The 18,856-nt window shown below is 49.4% G+C and overlaps 1 protein-coding gene across 3 annotated transcripts in view; it reads left to right on the forward strand.

The window, feature by feature from the left end:
• phex (phosphate regulating endopeptidase homolog, X-linked) overlaps positions 1–15,007 on the forward strand; it is a 162,812-nt gene extending 147,805 nt beyond the window's left edge. For 2 of the 3 annotated variants that reach the window (XM_070894119.1, XM_070894121.1), the window contains 5 exons: positions 3,757–3,887; positions 5,630–5,695; positions 9,201–9,305; positions 10,345–10,421; positions 11,457–15,007. In XM_070894119.1, coding sequence (XP_070750220.1) covers positions 3,757–3,887; positions 5,630–5,695; positions 9,201–9,305; positions 10,345–10,421; positions 11,457–11,559 — 482 coding nt within the window. In that variant the 3' untranslated portion in view covers positions 11,560–15,007. The remainder of the gene's footprint in view (positions 1–3,756; positions 3,888–5,629; positions 5,696–9,200; positions 9,306–10,344; positions 10,422–11,456) is intronic. The other variant, XM_070894120.1, reaches the window with a different exon arrangement.
• Positions 15,008–18,856: the final 3,849 nt, after the last annotated feature.

The raw sequence follows: 18,856 nt of genomic DNA on the forward strand, positions 1-18,856 counted from the left end.
CTTTGTTACGTATTGAGGCCTGACTGCTGAATTGGAAAAGAACAGGAGTACATGCAGAATACATGCCTTACTGCTGACTTCACAGCTCATTTGAGGTAAATGATCCTGATATTTTGTCTTCCCTTCCTCTTATTTAACCATCTTCGCTCATCACAACCCGTTCAGTTGCTGAGAGGGTGAGCAGGCAACTTCCGTCCAACTCTGGTGTGTAGAGTAACGGGTCAACAGAAGGAACATTGAAACATTGCAGAGGGCTCTGTACCTCAGCGATCCCATCCATCCCCGTCTCCCCATTCCCTCTGATTCTCACCAGTGTGTTACTCTCTGGCCTGCCCATAAACAGGTCAGGAATTCTTGGCATTATAGTGACTCTCCGTACAGGTTGGGTAGGGAGTGAGAAACCAAGAGAAAACAAAACCAGGAAAATCAGGAATTGTGCTTAAATGACACCAAGCTTGGGTTTTAGAAGTCTTAATATTTAATCCATGGACATAAGAACATAAGAATTAGGAGCAGAAGGCGGCCATTCAGCCCCTCGAGCCTGCTCTGCCATTCAATGAGATCATGGCTGATCTTCTACCTCATCTCCACTTTCCTGCACTGTCCCCATAATCCCTTGATTCCCTTAATATCCAAAAATCTATCGATCTCTGTCTTGAATATACTCAAAGACTGAACCTTTACAGTCCTCTTGGGTGGAGAATTCCAAAGATTCACCACCCTCTGAGTGAAGAAGTTTCTCCTCATCTCAGTCCTAAATGGCCGATCCCTTATTATGACCCCTGGTTCTAGACTCCTCAGCCAGAGGAAACATCCTCCCTGCATCTACATTGTCAAGCCCTGTAAGCATTTTGTATGTTTCAATGATAACACCTCTCATTCTTCTAAACTCTAGAGAATATAGGCCTAGTCTACTCAATCGCTCCTCATAGGACAATCCCCCTATCCCAGGAATCAGTCTGGTGAGCCTTCGTTGCACTCCCTCAATGGCAAGTATATCCTTCCTTAGGTAAGGAGACACAAACTGTACACAATACTCCAGGTGCGGTCTCACCAGGGCCCTATATAATTGCGGCTGAAAGAAAAGCGTGTTTGAAGACCAGTCCCTCAAAACTGTCACCAAGCTCATGGTCTACAGGGCCGTAGTAATATCCGCCCTCCTGTATGGCTCAGAGACATGGACCATGTACAGTAGACACCTCAAGTCGCTGAAGAAATACCACCAGCAGTGTCTCCATAAGATCCTGCAAATTCCCTGGGAGGACAGACGCACAAACGTTAGCGTCCTCGTCCAGGCTAACATCCCCAACATTGAAGCACTGACCACACTTGATCAGCTCCGCTGGGCAGGCCACATAGTTCACATGCCAGACACGAGACTCCCAAAGCAAGCGCTCTACTCAGAACTCGTCCACGGCAAACGAGCCAAAGGTGGGCAGAGGAAACGTTACAAGGACACTCTCAAAGCCTCCCTAATAAAGTGCGACATCCCCACTGACACCTGGGAGTCCCTGGCCAAAGACCGCCCTAAGTGGAGGAAGTGCATTTGGGAAGGCGCTGAGCTCCTCGAGTATCATCGCCGAGAGCATGCAGAAATCAAGCCCAGGCAGTGAAAGGAGCGTGCGGCAAACCAGGCTCCCTGCCCACCCTTGCCCTCAACCTACTATCGGTCCCACCTGTGACAGAGACTGTGGTTCTCTGTATAGCCACCTAAGAACTCATGCTAAGAGTGGAAGCAAGTCTTCCTCGATTCCGAAGGACTACCTATGATGATATAATTGCAGTAAAGCATCTTTACTCTTACACTCAAATCCTCTTGTAATATCATTTGCATGGTTGACTCGTGGCTATGGTACTGGATTTAGCATTGGAACTTCAAGTCCCACCGAGTTGAATTCAATAAATCTGGTAATTTGTGGACTGGCACTGGAGAATGACCATGAAGTCTGCTGGATTGTCATAAAAACTAATTGGTTTACTGACCACCTTCAATCAAGGCCCTACCTGCCCTGAGCCTATGTGTGACTCAAGACCCACACTGGGTTGACTCAGTGCCCTCGGGGGCAACTAGAGATGGGCGATAAATGCGGTCTTACCAGGGACCCAAGAATGAATTTCAAGAAAAAAGATTGGAAGGGGAAATAAGGTGTTCCTCAGTTTGAGGCCCCGGGGAAAATTAGCAGTCTCTTTGAAAAATTGGTCCCTCGTGCGTCTGTATGTGACATGAAGTTGAAGGGCTTAAAGAGCAGAGCGATGGGGTATTTTCTTCTGAATATGGGATCCTGGTAAAGAGCTTCATTCCCTTGGAGTAGATATTGGGAATCCTCTGGGATTCCCTGCCCTATTTTAATGGACAGGGGTACACACATGATCTGAGACACTGTCCCAGCATGCATGGCTCCATGTCAGGAGCACCTTGTAACATTCACCTCAGTAATTAAGTCACACGGTTCCCGAGTAGCTCATGTGTATAAACGTTATTACTTGGAAGGCACCTGGCCCTAAATAGTCTGAATCAGGTTAGCCAGTAAATACAGTGAGTCCCAAAACATATCCATTAGTGTAACATCAACAACAGACTCAAATCCCACCAGTCAAGGGAGAGTGTTTCAATTTCACTCGTAGTCTCTTCCACTTCACTTTGACTTTTCACTTGGCGACCAATATTACAGCAATGCCAGTTAATCAGAGACAGTGGCGGAGGCTCTATTCTCGGCAGTTTCCTGCTTAATCCAAGTAGGGTACCCGACAAACTGGACACAAGGGTAGACCGGGATATTCCTTGGTAACATGGTATTACCAGTCAAGTCATGGCCTGTAGTTTACTAGATAGATGTGGACGAGGAATGCCATTTGGCCCATTTGGTGCAACTATCCAGAAACCCCCGATAATCACCCCCATTGTGGCATCCAGCCGTTTTATAATGATTCCAGGCATTCCATCTCCAGCACTCTGCCTGGAGACCACTCCAAGTGTTGGTCACTCTGTGTGAGGAAGAACCTCTTGATATCTGTCCTACATTTTCCTTTTACTAGTCTGAATTAGTATCCTCTTGTCAACTCTAATAGTTTGTTTGGAGTATTTTTTTGAATCTACCCTTTGCATGCCCTTATCAATCCCATACACCTCTATAAGATCATCACTCTGCCTTCTCCTTCCCAGACTGAAAATCCCAACTCTCTCCAGTTTTTCCTTGTAACTCTGACCCCGACGCTGAGGATCAGACTCGTGGCTCCTTCCCTGCTCTGCCTCAAGCACTCGAATATCTCCGTGACCAGCACAGTACAGTTGGACCCTCCATCCTCTGACTTGCCCTCTTTTGGCGATGTGGTTCAGCAGTCTGTTATATTTGCAGATGGCTGCTCCGCAGTGAGTGGGCAAATCTGGTGAAACCTACAGGATATGAAGTCATTGAGGCTTAATGGAGGTAAAAGGTCATGCACGACAAATGTGTTAGAATTCTGTGAGGAGTGATCAGGGCGCATGGTTGAAGAGAACTACATGTTTATCTAGACTTCAGCAAGGCTTTGGATAAAGTGCCACATGGAAGGCTGCGCTATAGGATAGAAAAGGACAGAATAGCTGGGCAATTATTGAAGTGGCAGTAAATGAGATGGACATTAACTGGGCAGCAAGCAATAAGTGGGATAGATGGTAGAAAATATTCCATATGTATGGAATATACTCATGGAATTTTCAGTATTTAGTCTACATATTAAGAAAAACTGCTCATTTTTATTTAATTTAATTTCTAGGTCGAAAATATGATAAAAATGGAAATTTGCATCAGTGGTGGAGCAATGTGTCAATATCAAATTTCAATGACAGAACAGAATGTATGGTGAAGCAGTACAATGACTACTACTGGGCACCAGCTGGACTACAGGTATGTACCGGGCACTGAATGGGGAGGGGTACATACTGGGCATCGGGTGGGGACAGGTATGTACTGGGCACTGAGTGGGGAGAGGTACCTACTGGGCACAGGGTGGGGAGGGAGGGGTATGTACTGGGCACAGGGTGGGGAGGGGTATGTACTGGGCACAGGGTGGGGAGGGGTATGTACTGGGCACAGGGTGGGGAGGGGTATGTACTGGGCACAGGGTGGGGAGGGGTATGTACTGGGCACAGGGTGGGGAGGGGTACGTACTGGGCACAGGGTGGGGAGGGGTATGTACTGGGCTACAGGCCTGCCCACACAATCAGCTTTCAGCTCATAAATTGGCTTTCCTTTCCCTTCATTTGCCCCGGCACTTAATTTCCTCCCCCTCCCTGCCCCCCTCCCCCACCCCAATCACACTCCCAATCACACTCCTACCACCTTTAAGTGCATTCAATTAATTTGAATCTGTTGGCTTGATTTTCAACCTCCTCCAGTAAGCGTGCTCCTCAGGGAGGGGGAGGAGAGTAGAGAGACAGGAGGGGAGGGAAGGAAAGAGCAGAGAGAAGGTGGGAGAGAGGAGCGGGGAGGTGAGAGTAGACAGAGGGGAGGGGAGAGCAGAAAGAAGGAAAGAGTAGTGAGGGGAGAGTGGAAGAGAGGAGCGGGGAGGTGAGAGTAGACAGCGGGGAGGGGAGAGAGTGGGGAAGTGAGGGGAGAGTGGGAGAGAGGTGAGGGGAGGGGGAGGAAGGGAAACGGGAAGGGCGGGGAGTGGGAGAGAGGGGTGAGAGATATGCAGAGAGCTGAGGAGGGAGAAGGTCCAAGAGAAAATGAAGAGAAAGGAAACCTATTTGTTGGCTCTAAACTCTGAGGATATGTAACTCTATCCCTAATCCTAATCTTAACCCAAACCCTACTTTCGTTCTATGAAATTGTATTCAATTAATTATATTCCATCCCTCTCCCTGGCTATTGTCTAATCTTGAACTTGAACCAGACTGTTCGCAACCTTGGCATCCTATTTGGTACCCAGCGCAGAGTTTCCGACCTATATCCTTTCCATCAACCAAGACCGCCTTCTATCACCTCTGTAACATTGCCCGACTCCGCCCGTGCCTCCGCCTCACTGCTGCTGATACCCTCGTCCATGCCTTTGCTACCTCCAGACTCAACTATACCAATGGTCTCTTGGCTTGTCTCACCTTGCACCCTTCATAAATTCAGCTCAATCAAAACTCTGCTGACTGTATGCTAACATGCACCAAGTCCCATTCACCCATCACCCCGTGCTCACTGACCTACATTGGCTCCCATTCCGATACTATCTTGATTTAAAAATTCTCTTTCTTGTGTTCAAATCCGTCCATGGCCTCGCCCCTCCCTATCTCTAACTTCCTCCAGCCATACAACACTTGAGATCTCTGTGCTTCTCCAATTCTGGCTTCCTGTGCATCCCCAATATCCTTTGTTCCACCATCGGTGGCCGTTCCTTCAGCTGTCTAGGCCCTAATCGCCGGAATTCCCTCCCTAAACATCTCCGCCTCTTTACCCCTCTCTCGCTCCTCCTTTAAGATGCTCCTTAAAACCTACCTCATTGACAAAACCTTTGGTCACCTGCCTTAATAGTTCCTTATGTGACTCTCACATTTTATTTGCGAATGCCACTGAGATGTTTTTCTATGTTAAAGGTGCTATATAAATGCATATTGTTGTTATAGTTTGGGCATTTATAAAGCCTGGTTGTCTTCTAGATAAAGGGGAAGAGAACGTTGGGAGAGAATATCGCCGACAACGCTGGGCTTCGCCAGGCTTTCAGGGTACGGTAACGCCATAAACATTTACGCTGGGAGTTTCCTCTGGTTTCTCCTGACCGGCCACCATAACTTCAGCCGAAACTCCGGATACACCGTGTAAAAGGAGTGTCTGCTGAATCGAGAAACCCCCAAGGAAACTCCTGGTGAAATTCCGCGGAGCCAATTTCTAATAGGTGATTTCACCAGTTGATTAAAATAATGCATAGATGCCCAACATTGCACTGAAAATAGCACACGATCCAACCCCACATCTATTACGTGCGCCAAATGACCTCCGCATTCCTCTTCTGATCCCTACTCCTCTTCACTCGCACCCTGGCAACAAGCAGCACAGCGAACCCAGGCATTCGCTTGGAGGTCGGCGGAGACACGCACAAAAATCTCACCGCTGCTGACATCGTACTCCATGTAACTGACCCGCTGTCTCACTCCTTAGTGCCTTCCAAAGCGATTGTCTGGTTCTCCGGAGACAGACTTAAGCATCTCAGCCCCAAAGGTCTGCTCCTCCCCTAGACACATTTGCAAATCTTGCTTAGAGGCTGGCTCCAAATAAATTTGGGTGCCCGTAATTTCCAAACTGTCTAGCCTGTGCCAAGTATCCCATGGACCCTACGCCCCTCCCCAAATGCACACAATGGAGAACTCTCATGCGCATTCATCAGCGGCAAATTCTGAAACTGGCACAAGTAAAGAAAGTGTTTCCACTGGCCAGAGAGTCGGTAACCAGAGGACACAGATTTAAAATCATTGGGAGACGATGAGGGTTGTTTTAATGCAGCGAGTTGTTGTGATCTGGAAAGCACGGCCTGAAAGGGTGGTGGAAGCAGATTCAGTCGTAACTTTCAAAAGGGAATTGGATAAATACTTGGGGAAAAGAATTGTTGACTATGGGGAAAGAGCCAGGGGAATGGGACTAATTGGATCGCTCTTTCAGAGAACCGGCACAGGCACGATGGATCAATGGCCACCTTCTGTGCTGTATCACTCTATAATTCCATCAGCTAGGCTCGGCCAACTCCTTGAAATGGAGCTGTATTATCGCCATCAATCAGCTGGCAATCTTCATCCAACAGCTCTCCATCCAAATTACACGCTGAGAAACCACTGTCAATCGACCCCTGGAACAGTGGCTCTGCTCCCCACATCATCATCGTCATAGGCAGTCCCTCGAAATTGAGGAAGACTTGCTTCCACTCCAAAAGTGAGTTCTCAGATGACTGAACAGTCCAATACAGGAATTATAGTCTCTGTCACAAGTGGGACAGACAGTCGTTGGAGGAAAGGGTGGATGGGGAGTCTGGTTTGCCGCATGCTCTTTCCGCTGCCTGTGCTTGATTTCTGCATGCTCTCGGCGATGAGACTCGAGGTGCTCAGTGCCCTCCCGGCTCCACTTAGGGCGGTCTTTGGCCAGGGATTCCCAGGTGCCGGTGGGAATGTTGCACTTTATCAAGGAGGATTTGAGGGTGTCCTTGAAACATTTCCTCTGCCCACCTGGGGCTCGCTTGCCGTGTAGGAGTTCCGAGTAGATCGCTTGCTTTGGGACACTCGTGTTGGGCATGCGAACAATGTGGCCCGCCCAACGGAGCTGGTCGAGTGTGTGGTCAGTGCTTCGATACTGGGGATGCTGGCCTGATCGAGAACACTGACATTGGTGCATCTGTCCTCCCAGGGGATTTGTAGGATCTTGCGGAGGCATCGTTGGTGGTATTTCTCCAGTGCTTTGAGGTGTCTGCTGTATATGGTCCACGTCTCTGAGCCATATAAGAGGGAAGGTACTGCCCTGTAGACCATAAGCTTGGTGCCAGATTTGAGGGCCTGATCTTCAAACGCACGCACTCTTCCTCAGGCGCCCGAAGGCTGCGCTGGCGCACTGGAGGCGGTGTTGAACCTCGTCGTCAATGTCTGTCCTTGCTGATAATAGGCTCCCGAGCGCACAGCCCTGCAAACACAGTTCTCCCTTTGTTTCAGTTTAGCCTCCAAATATAAAGACAACACAAAGTCTGAATAGGTGGCCTGATGACGAGGCCTAGATGCCCAGAGAGCAGCAAGGGAACGCAGCAAACGCTCACAATTACTCTCTGCAGCAGAATGTGCAAGGGGCCAGCTTGAGAGAATGCATCAAGTGGACAACATCCTGCAAACGCTTCCCAAATTCCACCCGCCCCCGGGGAGGGAGGGCTGCAGTTAGGTAGACCCACTGCCACACGTGATCTGGCCAGGACCCTGCATTCAGCTGTACTGGACAGTGAACTGGAGACCCAGGGAACACAATTCTAATAGATCTAGGTCTGTGCCCATGGGCTGACCCACGGGGGGACGGGCCTCCCTGGCATCGTGTATTTGTCACTGCCAGTCACAAGACCATGAACCATGAAGGACAGAACCTTCTCTCAATAGATACAGGTGAAGCAGGACATATATATATATATATATATATATACACCAGTCAGAATGGGTAATGTATGGGCTCTGCTCGAATCTCGGGCAATAGCCCACAGTCAAAAACTCAGATATCCACCACATACTCAGATAAAGTAACAATGAGCCATCTTCAAACACAGCCATAGAATCATAGAAATTTACAGCATGGAAGGAGGCCATTTCGGCCCATCGTGTCCGCACCGGCCGACAAAGAGCTATCCAGCCTAATCCCACTTTTCAACTCTTGGTCCGTAGCCCCGTAGGTTATGGCACTTCAAGTACATATCTAAGTACTTTTTAAATGTTCTGCCTCTACCACCCTTTCAGGCAGTGAGTTCCAGATCCCCACCACCCTCTAGGTGATGAAATTTCCCCTCAAATCCCCTCTAAACCATCTACCAATTACTTTAAATCTATGCCCCCATGGTTATTAACCTCTCTGCTAAGGGAAATAAGTCCGTCCTATTCACTCTATCTAGGCCCCTCATAATTTTATGCACTTCAATAAGACCGCCCCTCAGCCTCCTCTGTGCCAAAGAAAACAACCCCAACCCATAAGCCAACTGAGCTCCTAAACCCTCCCATGTAGAGCAACTACCTAACCCTGGGTGATTCACCTGTCTCAATCTGTTTGACCCAGCAAAACCCAAGCAAGTAACCTTGGGCCCCCCTCCCATCCCCCCTCCCATCCCCCCTCCCCCAAGTGCTTATGGTCCTCTGCGGGAAGGCAAGTATGGTCCTGTGAATACCATGTGACCATACCGTACGTAGCTGTCAGAAAATAGTTGCATGCAATTGTCCCTCCCAGTTAAAAATTAGGATAAGAAAACACATGACAGCTGAAATTAGAAATAAAGAACCGGGTAAGGATTATAGAATAGCACGTAATGCAATTTCACATGTTCTGACCATCAAATGATTGTGTTGCTTAGCTTTCTCACATTACAACAGTGACTACACTCCCAAAAGTACTTCATTGGCTGTAAAGCGCTTTGAGATGGCCGTGGTCGTGAAAGGCACTATATAAATCCAAGTCATTCTTTCTTTAATGATGATAAATGTGTTTCCCTTCCCCCGCCCTCCCCAGGCCTATAGGAAATGGATAAGGGAGAAGAGAGGAAACAGGGAGGAGGCGCTGCTGCCAGGGCTGCAGCTGACCCACAACCAAATCTTCTTTTTAAGTTATGCTCATGTGAGTATTGCCTTCATACTATTGTGCCAAAAATAATCAATACAAATAATATTGAAATTGGCACAATCACGGTAAATGTGCTGTGTAAATCACTCCTGTGCTTTATGACCTCCATTGGCTTCTGGTTAAGCAACGCCTCGATTTCAAAATTATCATCCTTATTTTCTAATCCCTCCATGGCCTCACCCCTCCCTATCTCTGTATTCTCCTCCAGCCCCACAACCCCCCCAAGATGTCTGCGCTCCTCTAATTCTGCCCTCCTGAGCATCCCTGATTATAATCGCTCAAACATTGGTGGCCGTACCTTCTGTTGCCTAGACCCCAATCTCTCGAACTCCCTGCCTAAACTGCTCTGTGTCTCTTTCCTCCTTCAAGACGCTCCCTAAAATTTATCTCTTTGACCAAGCTTTTTGTCACCTGAGCTAATTTCTACTTGTGCGGCTCGGTGTCAAATTTTTATCGCATAATACTCCTGTGAAGTGCCTTGGGACATTTGAGTTAAGCTCCAAACCCAACTGACTCACTCTTCCGCTCAGTAACCAGGCTTCCTTCTGCTCAAAAATATTAATGTCTGGGTCCAGCTTAGATCCCAGTGCCACTCTCTCTAACTGCTACTACACAAAGTGGCAATTGAGCTGCATGAACATAGCCCATGTGACTCAAGAGGGAGACTGATCGGAGTGAAGGACCACTGCCGATCGGAGTGAAGGACCACCGCCAATCAGAATGTAGGACTACGCTGGGAGAACGCTCTCTGTGCCAGAGAGAAAATACAACGTCCAGCATGATTCTCCATCCTTTAATGGTGCCATACAGAGCGTGCTGACCTCCTCACTCCAATTGCTGAAATATACACCCATCGTATAGTGGTGTGCTGGGAACACAAACTGGTCAAATCTATTGGAGGGATGCATCGCCCTAATTTCTGCCCTTTTGTCAGCTTCTGCTCCAGGTACTTCAGGGTTCCTGTAAACCGTAACTTATCTCTGGGTAAATGTTGGAGTAATACTCACGGTGTGCTGATCTTGACTCTTTCTAGGTTAGATGCAACATCTATAGACCGGTGGCAGCTAGGAATAACATTCTGACTGGAGCTCACAGCCCTTCCGAGTTCAGGTAGGGTTCCGCTCTCGTGGTAACTCCCATTTACAAAACATTTATTGTTAAAAATAATCATAACTCCTGTAGTGTATAAACCTCAGTCAGATGCTTTAAACGTTTACTATGTTAAGGGTGTTATAAAAATGCGAGTTGTTGTTACTTAACAAGATGAGTGATGTCCATACTGCAGATTGGCACTTTCCATTTCATGCAGCCTAAAAAGAAAGGCTTGCATTTAAAAAGTGCCTTTCATGATCATCGGTCATCTCAAAGCGCTTTACAGCCAATGAAGTACTTTTGGAGTGTAGTCACTGTTGTAATGTGGGAACGTGGCAGTCAATTTGCGCACAGCAAGCTCCCACAAACAGCAATGTGTTAATGACCAGCTAATCTGTTTCTTAGTGATGTTGATTGAGGGATAAATATTGGCCACAACACCGGGGAGAACTCCACTGCTCTTCTTCGAAATAGTGCCATGGGATCTTTTATATCTACTTGAGAGGGCAGACGGGGCCTCGGTTTAACGTCTCATCTGAAAGAAGGCACCTCCGACAGTGCAGCCTAGATTTATTGCTCAAGTCTCTGGAGGGGGTCTTGAACCCACAACTTTCTGACTCCGAGGCAAGAGTGCCACAGCCCTATGCCATTATCAAACACTCCCAGTTCAAGTACACAGAAAAGCTCCCTCTACTCTATCCTCAGAAGATCACCCCCTGCTGCACCAGTCTGGCAATTCTTTTCCAATTTCTCTCACAAACCATCCTTAGGACTGTCAGGCTGAATTAAATTGCCAAATAGTGCAGCTTTAGGGGAAGTGCTATGCTGCTGCTCATGTCCATTCGGATTGAGACTCACCTGGGACTCATTGGATCAGCAGATGGGCGAGTGTCGTCTGTCTGGGCTGAGTTTGAACTCGGGTCCTCGAGATGAGACAGCAGTGTTTCACCCAGTTCCTTTACTTTGGGTTTCTTAAAACATTGTTATATCCGTTAACTCGAATCTAGGTTAATATTGGTGCCCGCAAGGTGAATTCGTTTCTTTTACTTTCAGGGTTATTGGGTCAATGAGTAACTTTGAAGAATTCAGCAAAGCTTTTAACTGTCCCACGACGTCATTTATGAATCGAGGAGTGAAATCCTGTCGCGTGTGGTAGAGATTCCCAAGGGTGCTGCTTATATCACACTAACTTCGGATGGTCAGAACATTTACGTATCGCTCGTTAACGTCAACACATAATAAAATAAGAAAGTTGGCACCAGGTCTGTGTTTCAGTGAAGTTCATTGTTCTAGTTTATTTCTATTTACCTTGGAACCACCGTGGCCAACCATCTGTTCAGCTTTTCCAGCCCCGGTTTGTATTGCTGACGCCGGGTCTGGGAGAAGTGCTGATTTCATTGTGACTCGCGTCACCAATGGTGGATTAAGGCAGTTTCACTCAGCTGAGTTCAGCACGAGTCCAGGTCCCACGTTTCTCAGGGAGTAGAAATATTGCGTGACATATTCTTGTAACTATGGTTGTTCACTGAAACTTCTTACTCTGGCCTGTCGCTAATATAAACCTTATAGTATAGAAATAGACTCTTTGGTCGTGGATTTATGGAAACGAACAACTTGCACTGTCAAATTTGATAAAAAGTGAATCTGAATCAAGATTTTTTTTCCCCCTTTTAAAACTTTTCTTCTTGTGCGCACCGAGTTGAGAGACGCTGGTCCTGGATACTGAGCTCTTCACACTTCAGTATACCGCTAGATTCAGAGTAAAGCTCCCTCTAGTTTAATCCCAACAATGTACATCACCCTTCCCCATTCCTCCCCCATCAGTCATCCTGTGGGCTTTGAGTGACAAGTTAACTAGTGCTGGATGAGCAGTTCTGTGTTGTGTCAAATGCTTACTAGGGGCTGAGTTAAGACTGATTTCACAGGAGACTCTTATAGCCAGCAGATATTTTCACTCCCACTGCAACACCCAGTTCCCTGAAATTCAGGCTCACCAATTTTGAGCCAAGAACATTTTAAAAATTCATTCACGGGTTGTGGGCATTTCTGGCAATGCCAGCTTTTATTGTCCATCCAGGAATGCCTGCAGTGATCTCCTGGGGCTGTGATGATTGTCCTCCAACAACCACAGCTATCTTCCTTTGTGCTAGCTATGACTCCAGCCAATGGAGAGTTTCCCCCGATTCTCACTAGGGCTTTTACTAGGGCTTCTTGGTGTCATACTTGGCCAAATGCTGCTTTGATGCCAAGGGCAGTCACTCTCACCTCACCTCTGAAATTCAGCTCATTTGTCCATGTTTGAACCAAGGCTGGAGCTGAGTGGTCCTGGTAGAACCCAAGCTGAGCATCGCTGAGCAGGTTATTGGTGATAAGTGCTGCTTGACAGCACTGTCGATGACACCTTCCATCACTTTGCTGAGTGAGCGTAGACTGATGGGACAGTAATTGGACAGATTGGATTTGTCCTGCTTATTGTGGACAGGACATACCTGGACAATTTTTCACTTTGGGTAGATGTCAGTTTTGCAGCTGCACTGGAACAGCTTGGCTAAAGGCATGGCTAGTTCTTGAGCACAAATCTTCAGCACGACAGCCAGGATTTTGTTGGGTCCCATAGCCTTTGCTGTATCCAGGGCACTCATCCATTTCTTGATATCACATGGAGTGAATCAAATTGGCTGAAGACTGGCATCTGTGATGTCGAGGGCCATAGGAAGAGGCCGAGATCAATCATCCACTCGGCACTTCTGGCTGAAGGTGGTTGCAAATGCTTCAGCCTTGTCTTTTGCACTTGCATGCTGCGCTCCGCCATCATTGAGGATGGAGATATTCACGGAGGCACCTCCTCCCATTAGTTGTTTAATTGTCCACCCCCATTCACGACTGGATGTGGCAGGACGGCAGAGCTTTGATCTGATCCGTTGATTGTGGTATCGCTTAACTCTGCCTCTAGCATGCTGCTTCTGCTGTTTAGCATGTGTTGTAGCTTCACAAGGTTGGCACCTCATTTTTGGGAATGCCTGCTGCTGCTCCTGGCGTGCTCTTCTGCATGCCTCATTGAACCAGAGTTGGTCCCCTGGGTTGATGATAATGGTACTGTGAGGAACATGTCAGGGCTACAGATTGTGGTGCTGATGGCCCATAGCTCCTCATGGATGCCCAGTTTTGAGCTGCTAGATCTGTTCTGAATCTATCCAATTTGGCACAGGATGGAGAGTGTCCGCAGAGTGTGGATAGTACTTCGTCTCCACAAGAACTGTCAGTCCTGCTAGTACTGTCTTGGGCAGATGCATCTGGGACAGATACATTGGTGAGGACGAGGTCAAGTAGGTTTTTCCCTCGTATTTGTTCCCTCACCATTTGCTGCAGGCCCAGTCTGGTACCTCGGTCAGTAGTGGTGCTACGAGTCACTCTTGGACATAGAATGTACTCTGGATGGAAGAACTCCGTGTCCTTGGTACCCTCAATGCTTCTTCCTAATGGTGTTCACTAAGGGAGGAATACTACACCGCCACCTTGGGTGGATCTGTACTGCCGGTGGGACAGGACATACCCAGGGATGGTGATAGAGGAGTCTGTTATGTTGCGTGATGGGTGATTTTGTGAGTTGACTATGTTAGGATATTGCTGGCGGCTGTCTCAATTTTGGCACACCTCCCCAGATGTTAGTGAGGACTTTGCAAGTCGACCTGATCACACGTTGTAGCAGGCTGCCTCAAAGTAACCATCTAATTGTTGGCCAATGTGATAGTCATGTTATGGGGCCAGAACATGACCTGTTGTGTATTCAAACTGATTTGACGTTGGACTGCGACATTGATGCATTTCTGAAACTATCGGCTACCTTTCGCTAATTGGCTGTTGCATATTCTGAACCACTAAAACAAGACATTGGAAGTGAACATTGAACCTTTTCCAGCCTCTCATTGTCGGCATATTGTTCGGTGCTCTGAGGGTTTGATTGGCTATATACAGAGACTGAGCTCGATTACCTGTCCAGCCTTGATTTGACGTGGGCTAAATGGCAAATCAGATGTGGGTGTCAGTGCGAACGGGTCGAGGGGCTCCCAAGCTTCCGGTAATAAGATTTTGTAGGGAAAAAAATCAATTGAAAACATGAATTACGAGAAAATGGGAGTACAGCGGCTATGGAGCGCTGAGCTTCGATTCTCAGGCAGTTACCCCACTATATCACACATGCTCCAAGACCTGCAAAAAGAATACATGGATAGATTTGCCAACATCTAACACTTTGGACTGCTCACCACGTCAGAGGACAGAAGGTGCAAGCCCTCGACTACCGCCAGCGTTAGTCAGCAGGGAGGGCGGCTCAGGGACAAGGTGAGGGCACGCGTTCCCGCTGGCTGGTAGGTAAATGTACTCTGAATTTACCGGTTCATCATCACAACTGACGCTATGGATTTATAATAAGCAACGCTTGTGTGTGACGAATTACAAGATAAAGAAACCTTTGTTATTTAAACATATAAAAAGCGAGCTGTTTCGATGACCGGGTTAATTAATGTCTGTCAAAGTCCCATTTAGAAGTAGAAGTGATGTTTTATTCTTCACGTACAATTTATACTGGATTATATAACATGTTTGTAGACCAAATAAACCAGTTTGAAAGATATAGACGTCTTCTGAATTTTCTTCTGCTTCAAATGATTACACTAGGTAAAATTGAACGTTTTTTGATCTGAGAACTTTGAAACTTGTAAAAAAAGACTAAATTGGCTCATCCCTCCGCTAGATAGGACGAGGCTAGGCCCATTGAACTCCCTTGTGCAAAATTCTATGGTAAATACACAGCACCCAGAATTAGGGAAACAAAATAAGTGTACCAATAGAAGCAATTCCTGAGAGGAGGTCAAGTAATTACAGACCAGTCAGCCTAACCTCAGTGGTGGGAAAAATCCTGAATGACAGGATAAGTCCACATTTAGAAAGGCAAGGATTAATTAGGGACAGTCAGCACAGATTTGTTAAGGGAAGATCGTGTTTGACTAACCTGATTGAATTTTTTGAGGAGTTAACGAGGGTAGTGCATATGATGTAGTGTATATGAATTTTAGCAAGGTTTTTGATAAGGTCCCACATGGTAGTCTGGTCACGAAGGTTAAAGCCCATGGGATCCAAAATTGGCTTAGAGATAGGAAGATGGATGTTTTTGTGACTGCAAAGATGTTTCCAGTGGGGTTCCGCAGGGCTCAGTAGTGGGTTCCTTGCTTTTTGTGGTATATATCAATGATCTAGATTTGAATATAGGGAGTACGATTAAGAAGTTTGCAGCCGGCAGTGCCCCCTATAAAAGGGGAGGGGAACACTAAAAACACCGGCAATTAAAACAAATTAAATTTTAAAACATAAAATCAAATTAAAATTTGGTTGCCGGGCGTGATGATGCACTCCAGTCCCTCCGGTGCCCACCTCTCGCGGAAGGCCGCGAGCGTACCGGTGGACACTGCGTGCTCCATCTCCAAGGACACCCTGGCGCAGATGTACGCGTGGAAGAGAGGCAGGCAGTCAGGCCGAATGACCCCCTCGACCGCCCGCTGCCTGGACCGGCTGATGGCACCCTTAGCTGTGCCCAGGAGCAGTCCTACGAGGAGGCCCTCGGACCTACCCGCTCCCCTCCGCACAGGGGGCCCAAAGATCAGGAGTGAGGGACTGAAGTGCAGCCAGAATTTCAGGAGCGGCCCCTTTAAATAATAAAACAGGGGCTGCAACCTCGTGCATTCGGTTAAAAACATGGAACACGGACTCTTCCAGACCGCAGAAATTGCAGGCGGCCTGGGAGCCAGTGAACCGGCTTAAAAATTTATTGCACGGCACTGCTCCGTGCACAACCCTCCAGGCCAAGTCCCCGATAAATAGTGGGAGGACTCCCACGTAGAGTGCCCTCCATCGGGGACCCCCGTCTCCTCCGGACGGCAAGATGGTACACCATGGCGTGTCCGGACGGCAGGCAAGGATGGCAAAGTTGAGAGTGTGCAGGAGCAGCCCGTACAGGAAACCCCTCCGCGTGGAACTGAAAGGCACGGAGGGGATTTCCTCGAGGCGGCTCAAGTTGTGAGGCACCGGCTCCCGAGGGAGGTTCCGAGGTTTGCTGCCGATGAGGAATTCCGTCCGGACAGGGGTCAGTTTGGACGGGATTTCCCCACGTGCTTGAGCCTCCTCGATGCACCTAACGGAGTCAGGGCCCAGAGCTGTTTTTAGCGACTCGATGGCATCGGCCGCGCGGCAGACGTCGGCCAAATTTAGGCGCCGCGCCAGCGTGTCTGGCGCCATCCAGCCCGCTCCTCCGCCATCGAGCAGGTCCCTGACCCTGGTCACCTCACCAGCCACAGCCCTCTCGTCCGACCGCCACCTAAAACCTCGGTCGTGGAGGTACGGATTCCCGAGCAGTGGCTCCTGCAGGACAGCCGCCACTCCAGCCGGTGGAGAGCTGTGCTTGGTGGAGACTTTGTTCCAGACCCTGATGAGTTCCTTGTAAAAGACAGGCAGCTCCTGGAAGGCGGTCCTGATGCCCCCCGAGCTCACAAACAGGAGCTGTGTGTCGTAGTTGAGGCCGTGCTGCTGGCGGAAGAAATACGTCGCCAGAGCACGCCACCTAGGAGGGGGCTCGACGTAAAGGTATCTCTGCAGGGTCTGAAGACGGAAAGTCGCGAGCCGGGTGCTGACGCACACCAACGACTGACCGCCCTCCCCAAGCGGGAGACTCAAGACCACGGCAGAGACCCAGTGCTTCCTGTTGTTCCAGAAGAAGTCCACCAGCTTCTTCTGTATCTTGGTGACAAACACAGGGGGAGTGGTCAAAGTGACCAGCCGGTACCACAACATGGCGGCCACCAGCTGGTTTATGACTAGCGCTCGACCCCTGTAGGACAGCACTTGGAGCAGTCCTGTCCAGAGCCCAAGGTGAGCGGCGACCTTGGCCTCCAGCTCTTTCCAGTTTGCCGGCCAGGCTTCCTCGTCGGGGCTAAGGTAGACTCCCAGATAGAGGAGATGGGTCGTGCTCCAGGCAAAAGGCCTGAGCTCCTTCGGCAGGGAGTCCACCCGCCACTGACCCACCAGGAGTCCGGAACATTTCTCCCAGTTGATCCTGGCAGAGGATGCAGCCGAGTAAATCTCCTGGCACTCACGCATCCTCCACAGGTCAGCGGGATCCTCTACCGCGAGGAGCACGTCATCGGCGTAAGCCGAGAGGATGACCTCCACGCCCGGCCCTTGCAGAGTCAGTCCCGTCAACCTCGACCGCAGGAGGCGCAGGAAAGGCTCCACGCAGATGGCATATAACTGGCCGGACATGGGGCATCCCTGGCACACCCCTCTCCCAAAGCGAAGGGTCGCCGTCAAGGACGCGTTAACCTTTATCAGACACTCCGCGGCGGCGTACAAAAGTCGGATCCGGGCGATGAAATGCGTCCCGAACCCGAAAGCGCGCAGAGTCCTGAACAGATAGTCATGATCCACCCTGTCGAACGCCTTCTCTTGGTCGAGAGATAGGAAGGCGACTGACAGACCAGCCTCCTGGGAATGATGGATGAGGTCCCGGACCAGATGGATGTTATCGTGGATTGTCCGGCCCGGGACCGTGTAGGACTGGTTGGGTTGGATCATGTGGTCCAGTACGGCGCCAAAGCGAGCAGACATCGCCCTGGCGAAGGTTTTGTAGTCCGTGCTGAGGAGGGAGACCGGGCGCCAGTTTTTAAGGAGACGGAGATCGCCCTTCTCAGGCAGCAGGAAGATGACTGCCCTGCGCCAAGAGAGGGGCATCTCCCCGGTCGCCAGACTTTCCCCCAGGACCCGCGCTTAGTTGCCCCCCAGGACGTCCCAGAATGCCCTGTGGAACTCCACGGTCAGCCCGTCCAGCCCCGGGGCTTTTCCCGTCGAGAGCAGGTCGAGGGCGCCGGTCAGCTCCGCCAGGGTTAGCGGAGCTTCCAGATTTTCGGCGTCCTCCGTGCCGACCTTCGGCAGATCCTCCCACAAAACTCTACGTGCTTCCTCACTGGACGGCTCTGGAGAGAACAGAGCCCCGTAATATTCACGGGCCCTGTTGTTGACGCCCTCCGGATCTGAGACGAGAGAGCCGTCGTCGGCCAGCAGCGTCAAGAGCTGCTTACGGACACTCTGTCTTTTTTCTAGCGAGTAGAAGAAGGGGGAGCCGCGGTCCAGATCCCGCAGGAACCAGATCCGCGACCTCACAAACGCGCCTCGGGACCCGACGAGCTGCAGGTCCTTCAGCGCGGCCTTCTTCGCTTCGTACACCATCCACAGGGCCGGGTCCTCGACGACTTGACCGAGACGGGACTCCAGGTCGAGCACCTCTTTTTCTAGGCGCCCGACCCTGGCCGCCCGCCTCTTGGTCGACCCCCTCGCGTATTCTTGACAGAAGACGCAGACGTGAGCCTTGCCCACGTCCCACCATAGCCTCACGGAGGGGAAGCCCC

This window comes from Pristiophorus japonicus, chromosome 11 (assembly GCF_044704955.1).
Source record: "Pristiophorus japonicus isolate sPriJap1 chromosome 11, sPriJap1.hap1, whole genome shotgun sequence".
NCBI lineage: Eukaryota > Metazoa > Chordata > Chondrichthyes > Pristiophoridae > Pristiophorus > Pristiophorus japonicus.